The sequence below is a fragment of the Hyla sarda genome, chromosome 10, assembly GCF_029499605.1.
Source record: "Hyla sarda isolate aHylSar1 chromosome 10, aHylSar1.hap1, whole genome shotgun sequence".
NCBI classification, from domain to species: domain Eukaryota; kingdom Metazoa; phylum Chordata; class Amphibia; order Anura; family Hylidae; genus Hyla; species Hyla sarda.
In genome coordinates, this window is record NC_079198.1 from 139,641,292 (window position 1) to 139,655,548 (window position 14,257).

At 40.0% G+C, this 14,257-nt stretch overlaps 1 protein-coding gene across 2 annotated transcripts in view; it reads right to left on the reverse strand.

Moving 5' to 3' along the window:
• TAS1R1 (taste 1 receptor member 1) overlaps positions 1-14,257 on the reverse strand; it is a 59,398-nt gene that overhangs the window by 10,735 nt on the left and 34,406 nt on the right. The window contains exon 6 of one of the 2 annotated variants that reach the window (XM_056542821.1): positions 8,121-10,143. The exons of the other annotated variant lie outside the window; for it this stretch is intronic. Within the exon in view, the coding sequence (XP_056398796.1) occupies positions 9,209-10,143 (935 nt within the window). The 3' untranslated portion in view covers positions 8,121-9,208. Of the gene's footprint in view, positions 1-8,120; positions 10,144-14,257 lie in introns of those variants that run through there. 2 annotated transcript variants of the gene reach the window in all.

The following is a 14,257-nucleotide window of genomic DNA, read 5'->3' on the forward strand; positions in this document are numbered from 1 at the left end:
CAAGACACACGGACTGATATCTTTCAGCCCTAAAAAGGGCTTTTTTTGGTGCTGTCCTTATAGCAGATGTTACACTAGAGCTTTAGGAGTAAACTGGACCCTGAATACACCACCTAGCAGCAACCTAGCTATCGCTTTCCCTATACAGCAGGAGCAGCTTCTCTGACCCTCCACTTCCTAAGCCTGCAGCATGCTGAATGAGGGTAAAATGGCGTCCGTGCAGGAGGTAGGAGGGTCTGGAAGGGAGGGACTGCTGCTGATTGGCTGTAATGTGTCTGCTGACTCTGACTCACAGGGTCAAAGTTTACTGCAATGTTAAAGTATAGGGGTGGATCGAACTTCACATATGTTCACCCGGCGAATGCTAAATTCGCCGGGAACTGTTCGCCGGCGAACAATTTGCGTCATCTCTAGAGATCACTGAATATTTAAGGAGGTGTCCTCATTGATCAAGCGGTTCGACACTTTAAATGGCTGTGGAGGACATAGATGCTTTATTCTGCCTGCCTTGGTAAAAGAAAACAGCTCAGTGTGGGAGGTCCTAGTGAAAGGACCGCCCATGAGGAGCTATCTGCATTTAAAAAAAAAACTGAATAAAGGAGTTATTTAACTTGATACAAATTAGATTTCCAGTCCAAAATACTTGAAGGAGTTATAAACTTTTTTTTTATATATCAACTGGCTCCAGAAAGTTAAACATATTTGTAAATTACTTCTATTAAAAAATCTTAATCCTTTCAGTACTTATGAGCTGCTGAAGTTGAGTTGTTCTTTTCAGTCTAAGTGCTCTCTGATGACACGTGTCTCGGGAACCGCCCAGTTTAGAAGCAAATCCCCATAGCAAACCTCTTCTACTACTGTGCAGTTCCCGAGACAAGCAGAGATGTCAGCAGAGAGCACTGTTGCCAGACAGAAAACAACAACTCAACTTCAGCAGCTGATAATTATTGAAAGGATTAAGATTTTTTTAATAGAAGTAATTTACAAATCTGTTTAACTTTCTGGAGCCAGTTGATATATATAGATAGATAGATAGATAGATAAAAGTTTTTCCTGGAATACCCCTTTAACTATGTATAAGACCAGTGTGCCTCCAGCAGTTCCAAAACTACAACTCCCAGCATGCCTGGACATCCAAAGGCTGTTTGGGCATGCTGGAAGTTGTAGTCTTGCTAATGTGATGGTAAGCCTCCTCCTTGTACAGTACTTTTCCATGGGAAAATAATATTAGTGTTTGCTTCATAATGAAGAATGAGCGATGCCCTTAGATCAGTGATTTGGAAACTGTGGCCCCCCCCTGATGTGGTAGAGATCACCGAATATTGGGTTGTCCTTATTGATAGACCCGTCTCCTTATGCAAAAGGTATCTGTCACTTCAGAAGGCTGTGGATGAAAACGATGCTTTATTTTTCCAGCTTTGGCAAAAAAAACAGCTCACTGTGGGCGGTCTTTTGTGGTGGGACCACCCACGAGGAGCTGACTACATTAACAAACCTGAATAAAGTTTTTTTTTTTTTTTTTTTTACCTTGATAGAAATGAGATTTCCAGCACAAAAGAAGTAACTATGTATTTACCCAGTGTTTCCCAACCGGTGTGCCTCCAGCTATTGCAAGAGTTTATAATAAATTTATACTTATTTAATTGTAAATATATTTGCAGTTTTTATTTTGCAATAGAGAAGAGAAGTCCAACTAGGAGCTCTAGGCCAGTGTTTCCCAACCAGGGCGTCTCCAGCTGTGGTAAAACTACAACTCCCAGCATGCCCGGACAGCCAAAGGCTGTCCGGGCATGCTGAGAGTTGTAGTTTTCCAACAGCTGGAGGCACACTGCTTGGGAAACACTGCTCTATAATGTTCCCAAATGACATCTCCCAGTGCACCCTGACAAGGCTACGGCTCTTAGGGCATGATGGGAGTTGTAGCTTTAAAGGGGTACTCCGGTGCTTACACATCTTATCCCCTATCCAAAGGATAGGGGAAAAGATGCCTGATCGTGGGAGTCCCGCTGCTGGGGACGCCCGTGATCTTGCACCCGGCACCCCGTTTGTAATCAGTCCCCAGAGCGTGTTCGCTCCGGGACTGATTACGGTCGACCGCAGGGCCGGCGGTGTGTGATATCATGCTCCGCCCCTCAATGCAAGCCTACGGAAGGGGGCGTGATAGCGGGACTCCCGCGATCAGGCATCTTATCCCCTATCCTTTGGATAGGGGATAAGATGTGTAAGCACCGGAGTACCCCTTTAAAACCATTGAAGAACTACAGGTTGCAGCCATCTGTATTGTAGGGGTTGCAGAGTATTAGAAAACAATGGCTGCCTCCATCCATATGAAGCTTCACACCCGTCCACAGATCGCGTTGGGTAATTCAGCTCAGATTTTTCATTGCACAAAACTAATACAATCTGTGGACGGTCACAAGATGGAGCAATGTCTGCGCTGCCAAAGGAAACTCCACCGGCATTCAGTGTAATGTGGCGCCATCTACTGGAAATCAAGAATACAACATGGGACAAAATCTGTGAGGAGGAAGGAGGCTAGGGCAATGTATCCCAACCAGTGCGCCTCCAGCTATTGGAGAACAACAACTCTCAGCATATCTATCTATCTCATATCTATCTATCTCATATCTATCTATCTATCTCATATCTATCTCATATCTATCTCCTATCTATCTCATATCTATCTATCTATCTCATATCTATCTATCTATCTCATATCTATCTCATATCTATCTATCTATCTCATATCTATCTATCTATCTCATATCTATCTCATATCTATCTATCTATCTCATATCTATCTCATATCTATCTATCTATCTATCTATCTCATATCTACCTATCTCATATCTATCTATCTATCTATCTATCTATCTATCTATCTCATATCTATCTATCTTTCTATCTCATATCTATCTATCTATCTATCTCATATCTATCTCATATCTATCTATCTATCTATCTATCTACCTATCTCATATCTATCTATCTATCTATCTATCTATCTCATATCTATCTATCTTTCTATCTCATATCTATCTATATCTAAAAAAGTAGCTTTATTCCATTCCAAGTGTGAACAATGCAATGTTTCAGCTGTCAAGATGCTGGGAGTTGTAGTTTTGCAGCCACTGGAGGCCCCTAGTTGGGAAGCACAGCTGTAAATAACAGTAAAACAGTGAACACATAAAACCTCTATACAAGGAACTTACACTCACTGGCCACTTTATTAGGTACACCTCTCTAGTCCCGGTCGGACCCCTTTATATTTTCTACAAGGTGCTGGACACATTCCTCAGAGATTTGCTCCATATGGACACAGTTCTCCATATAGACATGATGACATCACACAGTTCTTCCATATGGAGATGATGACATCACACAGTTCCTCCATATAGACATGATGACATCACAAAGTTCTCCATATAGACATGATGACATCACAAAGTTCCTCCATATGGATATGATGACATCACACAGTTCCTCCATATGGATATGATGACATCACACAGTTCCTCCATATAGACATGATGACATCACACAGTTCCTCTATATGGACATGATGACATCACACAGTTCCTCCATATGGACATGACGACATCACACAGTTCCTCCATATGGACATGATGACATCACACAGTTCTTCCATATGGTCATGATGACATCACACAGTTCCTCCATATGGACATGATGACATCACACAGTTCCTCTATATAGACATGATGACATCACACAGTTCCTCCATATGGACATGATGACATCACACAGTTCTCCATATGGACATGATGACATCACACAGTTCCTCCATATGGACATGATGACATCACACAGTTCCTCCATATAGACATGATGACATCACACAGTTCTCCATATGGACATGATGACATCACACAGTTCTCCATATGGACATGATGACATCACACAGTTCTCCATATGGACATGATGACATCACACAGTTCTCCATATGGACATGATGACATCACACAGTTCTCCATATGAACATGATGACACCACACAGTTCCTCCATATAGACATGATGACATCACACAGTTCCTCCATATGGACATGATGACATCACACAGTTCTTCCATATAGACATGATGACATCACACAGTTCCTCCATATGGACATGATGACATCACACAGTTCCTCCATATGGACATGATGACATCAAACAGTTCCTCCATATGAACATGATGACATCACACAGTTCCTGCATATTGACATGATGACATCACACAGTTCCCCCCATATGGACATGATGACATCACACAGTTCTCCATATAGACATGATGACATCACACAGTTCCTCCATATGGACATGATGACATCACTCAGTTCCTCCCTATGGACATGATGACATCACACAGTTCCTCCATATGGATATGATGACATCACACAGTTCCTCCATATAGACATGATGACATCACACAGTTCCCCCCATATGGACATGATGACATCACACAGTTCCTCCATATAGACATGATGACATCACACAGTTCCCCCCATATGGACATGATGACATCACACAGTTCCTCCATATTGACATGATGACATCACACAGTTCTCCATATAGACATGATGACATCACACAGTTCCTTCATATGGACATGATGACATCACACAGTTCCCCCCCATATGGACATGATGACATCACACAGTTCCTTCATATAGATATGATGACATCACACAGTTCCCCCCATATGGACATGATGACATCACACAGCTCCTTCATATAGATATGATGACATCACACAGTTCCCCCCATATAGACATGATGACATCACACAGTTCCCCCCATATGGACATGATGACATCACACAGTTCCCCCCATATGGACTTGATGACATCACACAGTTCCTCCATATGGACACGATGACATCACACAGTTGCTGTAGATTTCTTGGATCCATAATGAGAATCTCCGGTTCCACCACATCCCAGCGGTGATCTATTGGATGAGATCTGGTGACTGTGGAGGCCATTGAAGTCATGTGACCTCATTGTCCTGTATGAGATGATGTCATGTGACCTCAATGTCCTGTATGAGATGGTCATGTGACCTCAATGTTCTGTATTTGATGATGTCATGTGACCTCGTTGTCCTGTATGAGATGATGTCATGTGACCTCGTTGACCTGTATGAGATGGTGTCATGTGACCTCATTGTCCTGTATGTGATTATGTCATGTGACCTCACTGTCCTGTATGAGATGATGTCATGTGACCTCGTTGACCTGTGTGTGATGATGTCATGTGACCTCATTGTCCTGTATGAGATGATGTCATGTGACCTCATTGACCTGTATGAGATGATGTCATGTGACCTCATTGTCCTGTATGTGATTATGTCATGTGACCTCATTGTCCTGTATAAGATGATGTCATGAGACCTCATTGACCTGTATGAGATGGTGTTATGTGACCTCATTGTCCTGTATGTGATTATGTCATGTGACCTCATTGTCCTGTATAAGATGATGTCATGAGACCTCGTTGACCTGTATGTGATGATGTCATGTGACCTCATTGTCCTGTATTTGATGATGTCAGGTGACCTCGTTGTCCTGTATGAGATGATGTCATGTGACCTCATTGTCCTGTATGAGATGATGTCATGTGACCTCATTGACCTGTATGAGATGATGTCATGTGACCTCATTGACCTGTATGAGATAATGTCATGTGACCTCATTGTCCTGTATGAGATGATGTCATGTGACCTCATTGTCCTGTATGTGATGATGTCATGTGACCTCATTGTCCTGTATGTGATGATGTCATGTGACCTCATTGACCTGTATGAGATGATGTCATGTGACCTCATTGTCCTGTATGAGATGGTGTTATGTGACCTCATTGTCCTGTATGTGATGATGTCATGTGACCTCATTGACCTGTATGAGATGATGTCATGTGACCTCATTGTCCTGTATGAGATGATGTCATGTGACCTCATTGACCTGTATGAGATGATGTCATGTGACCTCATTGACCTGTATGAGATAATGTCATGTGACCTCATTGTCCTGTATTTGATGATGTCATGTGACCTCATTGTCCTGTATGAGATGATGTCATGTGACCTCATTGTCCTGTATGTGATGATGTCATGTGACCTCATTGACCTGTATGAGATGATGTCATGTGACCTCATTGTCCTGTATGAGATGATGTCATGTGACCTCATTGACCTGTATGAGATGATGTCATGTGACCTCATTGACCTGTATGAGATAATGTCATGTGACCTCATTGTCCTGTATTTGATGATGTCATGTGACCTCATTGTCCTGTATGTGGTGATGTCATGTGACCTCATTGTCCTGTATGTGATGATGTCATGTGACCTCATTGTCCTTTATGAGATTATGTCATGTGACCTCATTGACCTGTATGAGATGGTGTCATGTGACCTCATTGTCCTGCCTGAGATGATGTCATGTGACCTCATTGTCCTGTATGAGATGATGTCATGTGACCTCATTGTCCTGTATGTGATGATGTCATGTGACGTGGGGCATTATCCTGCTGCTATTGGTCAGTAACAATACTCAGGCTGTGGAGTTTATATCAGGATTAATTGGTACTAAGGGGCCCAAAGTGCCCAGAATTTTTTTTAAATGTATATATTTTATATTTAACACTGTTTACAAATTTGCTTCATATTTTAATACATTTTATTATTATTTTTTTATTTATAACATTTTTATTTATTTAGTAAAGATGCGTAACCAGGAAAGGGGTAGATGAGGAACATAGCCTGGGAGCTGAGCATCATGGGGGAACCAACAGTCCACGCCACAAGTTTCATGGCACCAACTTGCGGCCGAGCCCACCATAACCAAAGGTTTAAAGGGGTACTCCGATGCTCCAGCATTTTGGACATTTTGTTCAGAACGCTCAGTGCTGGAGGCCGTGATGGTGATGTCATGGCCACACCCCCTCATCACACCACGCCCCCTCCATTCATGCCTATGGGAGGCGGCTATTCTATGTATTTGCATCTTTTTTCCCCATCCCTCAACTCCATAGCAACCGCCACGCCCATGATTGACAGATATCTGGTAGCTAAAATACAGAGGCTGCAGTATCATAAGGAGACACTAGATGCTGCTGTGCGTCCGCTTTATATTTCCAGGACTACTTTGTAGCTTGTAATTGACATTGACAAGTGGGATTCTGCGCCAATAAAGAAGACGTCGGGCGCTATAGGCTGCCACAGCCTACGGCTATCCGGGCATGCTGGGAGTTGTAGTTTTGCAACAGCTGGAGGCACTCTGGGTGGGAAACACTGAGCTAGGGGTTTAAGAATGTGCTTTTCTCGACTCGATCTACTGATTGTCTACTGGTCTCAGTACCAAGACCCTAAACGATCAAAACTTTTCACATGTCTCTGTGACATTTCATGCAACAGCTGGAGGCACCCTGATTAGGAAACACTGGGGTAGGGTATGAGTGTCTGATCATGGGGGGCTGAATTCTGGGACTCACTTCAATTTCAGAACAGGGCGCTGAATGTCCTGTCTGCCTGTGCTTTAAGGCTCTCTGGGCATGTTGGGAGTTGTAGTTTTGCAACAGCTGGAGGCTCCCTGGTTGGGAAACACTGGTGTAGACAGATGTAAGATCTAACAAATTTGATTGTGGGGAAATAAAGGACTCCCCTCTACTTACTGTTATGTTTAGGAAAAGTCTTCACTGACTTGTCTGACTCCGGTCCGGCCAGAGGCCACTAGAGAAATCATTAAATGGAAAGAAAGGAAAGAAAAGGTACAGCTCATCCATGCTTGAAGAAATGCAGAAGTGGAGATTATCCTCACAGCGGGACTTGGGTTAGGCTCAGGAATTAATTTGTTGCTGACAGGACAAGTGACAAGGTGGCCTATTTGTTGGAGGTATGCCTGACATAAGCAGTACCTAGGCTGGCTAAATTTTAGTCCACTTAGGAAGAATAACAGAGTAGAGGAGCAAGATGTGCACTTACATAGGCCAAGCTCTGACTGACTAGGGCAAGGTCAGGCCCACCCCTATTCCCCAGGAGAGGAGGACCCCCCCGCCCCCCACCTCCACCACACTTTGAGATGTACAAAAAAAAAGTGCAATCCAAAAATCACAGAGTGTTTTATTGTTCATAGGAAGATTGATATTTCTGCACATAGATGAAAGCTGAAAAAAATCTAATTTCTTCACAAACACTCAGAAGATGTCTTATAATATCTTTATATCTTTATACATAATACTGGATAAAAAAAATACAAAGATTACCTACAGATATATATAGTCATATTCATATCCAAAACCGTATGTTCAGCTGTTTACAGTCACAAATACAAGACGAGCCTCATAGAATCTTGATAGATTATGATATCTATAACTATCCCCCCCTATAGAGTCGGACCACTGACTCTTCTACCATCATGTTTGGAAACTGAAACGTTCTGCCCAATCTAGTTATTCCGAAATAAAGCTGATATTGGGCAAAGGTTTACACCACAAGGATAGCAGTATAAAGGATTGTTGCCAAAGTTATTACCCTCTGAAAGCTGAGAGCTTCTGCTCCCTCACCTCCTGTCAGAAAGGGACTAGCCCTGGGATGTGAAGGAGGAGCTGCTCATTAGATTTATCACTCATTAGATAAGGCAGCAGAAAGATGTTCTCAGTCACAGTTGTTTCTTACAGAATGGGCTCCCTGCTGCCTTATCTAATGAGTCATAAATATAAAGAGCAGTATTATCAGCTCCCCATTCACATCCCTGGTCTAGTTCCATGTTGGAAGGAGGGAAGACATGATGTGAAGTTATTTTATTATACTTATGACACCGTACAAAGGTTGTTAATTTCACTAGACAACCCCTTTAAGGTGCCTTGGCAAAAACTATTTTGTGGTGTGTCCCTTCTTATCTCTGGGACCTGCAGCCCACCTGACTGAAACTGAAATCACCAGGAAGTACAGAAACAGCCACATCCCTTGGTCTTCAAAAGAGACAACCATGAGCATGACAGCCACCTCTCTCAGCTGGAAGGGATCATTAGGGGACCATATTTTTCTGACATATGGGGGGCGGGAGTGAGTGAGCAGTGTATACAATATCCATGCTATTGGTGACTGACAGCAGGTCAGAGGAGTGTGCTAATGGAGGTCCCAGGACATGTCACCCATGTGCCTCACCCACCATACTCCCCCATATGGGAAAAACCAGCGGGCATCCTAGTCAGCCGCAGATTGTTTCTTGGTGTAGTTCTGAATGGCCGTCTGGAAATGCTCAGTAGTGTTGAGTTCTGGTGTAAAGAGAATAATGCAACATTTTGGAGTAAAGTAGCCAATAAGAATCCCCATCACACTGACTAATACGGCAGCCACGTTGACAGCCTCTATGTACTTCCCCTGGTAGATGATGTAGGTGGTGAAGAACGCGATCCAGGAGAAGAAGTAGACCAACAAACTGAAGGAGATACATTTGGCCTCGTTGTAATTGTCTGGTAAGTCTTTCCCCATGTAACAGAAGGTGAAGCACAACATACTAAGGAGACCAATGTAAGCGATCTGAGCCACAGAGCCCACGGAGGCCGTCTCCGAGCACTTTAGGATGATCTGGTCAGGGAACGTGGCATAATCTTCAATGGGCAAAGGCGGCTTGACCACCATCCAGACGATGCAGATCAGGACCTGACCGGCGGTACTGACCACGATGAAGATATCCGAGCCGTTCCTCTTCACCCACATGTCATACACTTTGGGCATGTGCGTGGCCATTTTAAAGATGCAGACGATCTGGAATGAATGGACCACAATGCAGGAAAAGCAAACGGTGAAGCTGATGGAGAAGACGGGTTGTCTCACCAGACATGTGACCACCCCGGGCCTACCGAAATAACAATAGAGGGTGCAACAGGAGCATGCCAGGGAACATAACATCAGCAAACACATCCTGCCCCCCGCTGACTTCACTACTGGGGTATCGAGCTTCACAACGAATATCGCAGCAATCGCCACAATAAGTATCAGCAACAAAGTGACGATTATAAGAAGGACGAGGGACAAGGGATCCGTCCATGGAAGATATTCTAAGGTTCTGGGGTAGCAGATGTCACTCTTCACGGGCGACCAGTGATCGGATCTACAAGGCTGACAGGTGTAGAGATCTGTAAGACATATTATTGGCATTATATGATGGTGTAAATACACTCAATATAAGCAGAGCATTGAATAAAGATGTAAATACACTCAATATAAGCAGAACATTGGATAATGGTGTAAATACACTCAATATAAGCAGAGCATTGGATAATGGTGTAAATACACTCAATATAAGCCTGAACATTGGATAATGGTGTAAATACACTCAATATAAGCAGAGCATTGGATAAAGGTGTAAATACACTCAATATAAGCAGAGCATTGGATAATGGTGTAAATACACTCAATATAAGCAGAACATAGGATAATGGTGTAAATACACTCAATATAAGCAGAGCATTGGATAATGGTGTAAATACACTCAATATAGGCAGAGCATTGGATAATGGTGTAAAAACACTCAATATAAGCAGAGCATTGGATAATGGTGTAAATACAATTAATATAAGCAGAACATTGGATAAGTGTTTAAATACACTCAATATAAGTAGAGCATTGGATAATGGTGTAAATACAATTAATATAAGCAGAGCATTGGATAATGGTGTAAATACACTCAATATAAGCAGAGCATAGGATAATGGTGTAAATACACTCAATATAAGCAGAGCATTGGATAATGGTGTAAATACATTCAATATAAGCAGAGCATAGGATAATGGTGTAAATACACTCAATATAAGCAGAGCATTGGATAATGGTGTAAATACACTCAATATAAGCAGAGCATTGGATAATGGTGTAAATACACTCAATATAAGCAGAGCATTGGATAATGGTGTAAATACACTCAATATAAGCAGAGCATAGGATAATGGTGTAAATACACTCAATATAAGCAGAACATTGGATAATGGTGTAAATACACTCAATATAAGCAGAGCATTGGATAATGGTGTAAATACACTCAATATAAGCAGAGCATTGGATAATAGTGTAAATACACTCAATATAAGCAGAATATAGGATAATGGTGTAAATACACTCAATATAAGGAGAACATTGGATAATGGTGTAAATACACTCAATATAAGCAGAGCATTGGATAATAGTGTAAATACACTCAATATAAGCAGAACATAGGATAATGGTGTAAATACACTCAATATAAGCAGAGCATTGGATAATGGTGTAAATACACTCAATATAAGCAGAGCATTGGATAATGGTGTAAATACACTCAATATAAGCAGAGCATTGGATAATGGTGTAAATAAACTCAATATAAGCAGAGCATTGGATAATGGTGTAAATACACTCAATATAAGCAGAGCATAGGATAATGGTGTAAATACACTCAATATAAGGAGAACATTGGATAATGGTGTAAATACACTCAATATAAGCAGAACATAGGATAATGGTGTAAATACACTCAATATAAGCAGAGCATTGGATAATGGTGTAAATACACTCAATATAAGGAGAACATAGGATAATGGTGTAAATACACTCAATATAAGCAGATCATTGGATAATAGTGTAAATACACTCAATATAAGCAGAACATAGGATAATGGTGTAAATACACTCAATATAAGCAGAACATAGGATAATGGTGTAAATACACTCAATATAAGCAGAACATTGGATAATGGTGTAAATAAACTCAATATAAGCAGAACATTGGATAATGGTGTAAATACACTTAATATAAGCAGAGCATTGGATAATGGTGTAAATACACTCAATATAAGCAGAGCATTGGATAATGGTGTAAATACACTCAATATAAGCAGAACATAGGATAATGGTGTAAATACACTCAATATAAGCAGAACATAGGATAATGGTGTAAATACACTCAATATAAGCAGAGCATTGGATAATGGTGTAAATACACTCAATATAAGGAGAACATAGGATAATGGTGTAAATACACTCAATATAAGCAGAACATTGGATAATGGTGTAAATACACTCAATATAAGCAGAACATAGGATAATGGTGTAAATACACTCAATATAAGCAGAGCATTGGATAATGGTGTAAATACACTCAATATAAGGAGAACATAGGATAATGGTGTAAATACACTCAATATAAGCAGATCATTGGCTAATAGTGTAAATACACTCAATATAAGCAGAGCATTGGATAATGGTGTAAATAGACTCAATATAAGCAGAGCATTGGATAATGGTGTGAATACACTCAATATAAGCAGAACATTGGATAATGGTGTAAATACACTCAATATAAGCAGAGCATAGGATAATGGTGTAAATACACTTAATATAAGCAGAGCATTGGATAATGGTGTAAATACACTCAATATAAGCAGAGCATTGGATAATGGTGTAAATACACTCATTATAAGGAGAACATTGGATAATGGTGTAAATACACTCAATATAAGCAGAACATAGGATAATGGTGTAAATACACTCAATATAAGCAGAGCATAGGATAATGGTGTAAATACACTCAATATAAGCAGAGCATTGGATAATGGTGTAAATACACTCAATATAAGCAGAACATTGGATAATGGTGTAAATACACCCAATATAAGCAGAGCATTGGATAATGGTGTAAATATACTCAATATAAGCAGAGCATTGGATAAAGGTGTAAATACACTCAATATAAGCAGAGCATTGGATAATGGTGTAAATACACTCAATATAAGCAGAGCATTGGATAATGGTGTAAATACACTCAATATAAGCAGAGCATTGGATAATGGTGTAAATACACTCAATATAAGCAGAGTATTGGATAATGGTGTAAATACACTCAATATAAGGAGAACATTGGATAAAGGTGTAAATACAATTAATATAAGCAGAGCATTGGATAAAGGTGTAAATACACTCAATATAAGCAGAGCATTGGATAATGGTGTAAATACACTCAATATAAGGAGAACATTGGATAATGGTGTAAATACACTCAATATAAGCAGAGCATTGGATAATGGTGTAAATACACTCAATATAAGCAGAGCATTGGATAATGGTGTAAATACACTCAATATAAGCAGAGCATTGGATAATGGTGTAAATACACTCAATATAAGCAGATCATAGGATAATGGTGTAAATACACTCAATATAAGCAGAGCATTGGATAATGGTGTAAATACACTCAATATAAGGAGAACATTGGATAAAGGTGTAAATACAATTAATATAAGCAGAGCATTGAATAATGGTGTAAATACACTCAATATAAGGAGAACATTGGATAAAGGTGTAAATACACTCAATATAAGCAGAGTATTGGATAATGGTGTAAATACACTCAATATAAGGAGAACATTGGATAAAGGTGTAAATACACTCAATATAAGCAGAGTATTGGATAATGGTGTAAATACACTCAATATAAGCAGAGCATTGGATAATGGTGTAAATACACTCAATATAAGCAGAGCATTGGATAATGGTGTAAATACACTCAATATAAGCAGAGTATTGGATAATGGTGTAAATACACTCAATATAAGGAGAACATTGGATAAAGGTGTAAATACAATTAATATAAGCAGAGCATTGGATAATGGTGTAAATACACTCAATATAAGCAGAGCATTGGATAAAGGTGTAAATACAATTAATATAAGGAGAACATAGGATAATGGTGTAAATACACTCAATATAAGGAGAACATTGGATAAAGGTGTAAATACACTCAATATAAGCAGAGCATTGGATAATGGTGTAAATACACTCAATATAAGGAGAACATTGGATAAAGGTGTAAATACACTCAATATAAGCAGAGTATTGGATAATGGTGTAAATACACTCAATATAAGCAGAGCATTGGATAATGGTGTAAATACACTCAATATAAGCAGAGCATTGGATAATGGTGTAAATACACTCAATATAAGCAGAGTATTGGATAATGGTGTAAATACACTCAATATAAGGAGAACATTGGATAAAGGTGTAAATACAATTAATATAAGCAGAGCATTGGATAATGGTGTAAATACACTCAATATAAGCAGAGCATTGGATAAAGGTGTAAATACAATTAATATAAGGAGAACATAGGATAATGGTGTAAATACACTCAATATAAGGAGAACATTGGATAAAGGTGTAAATACACTCAATATAAGCAGAGCATTGGATAATGGTGTAAATACACTCAATATAAGGAGA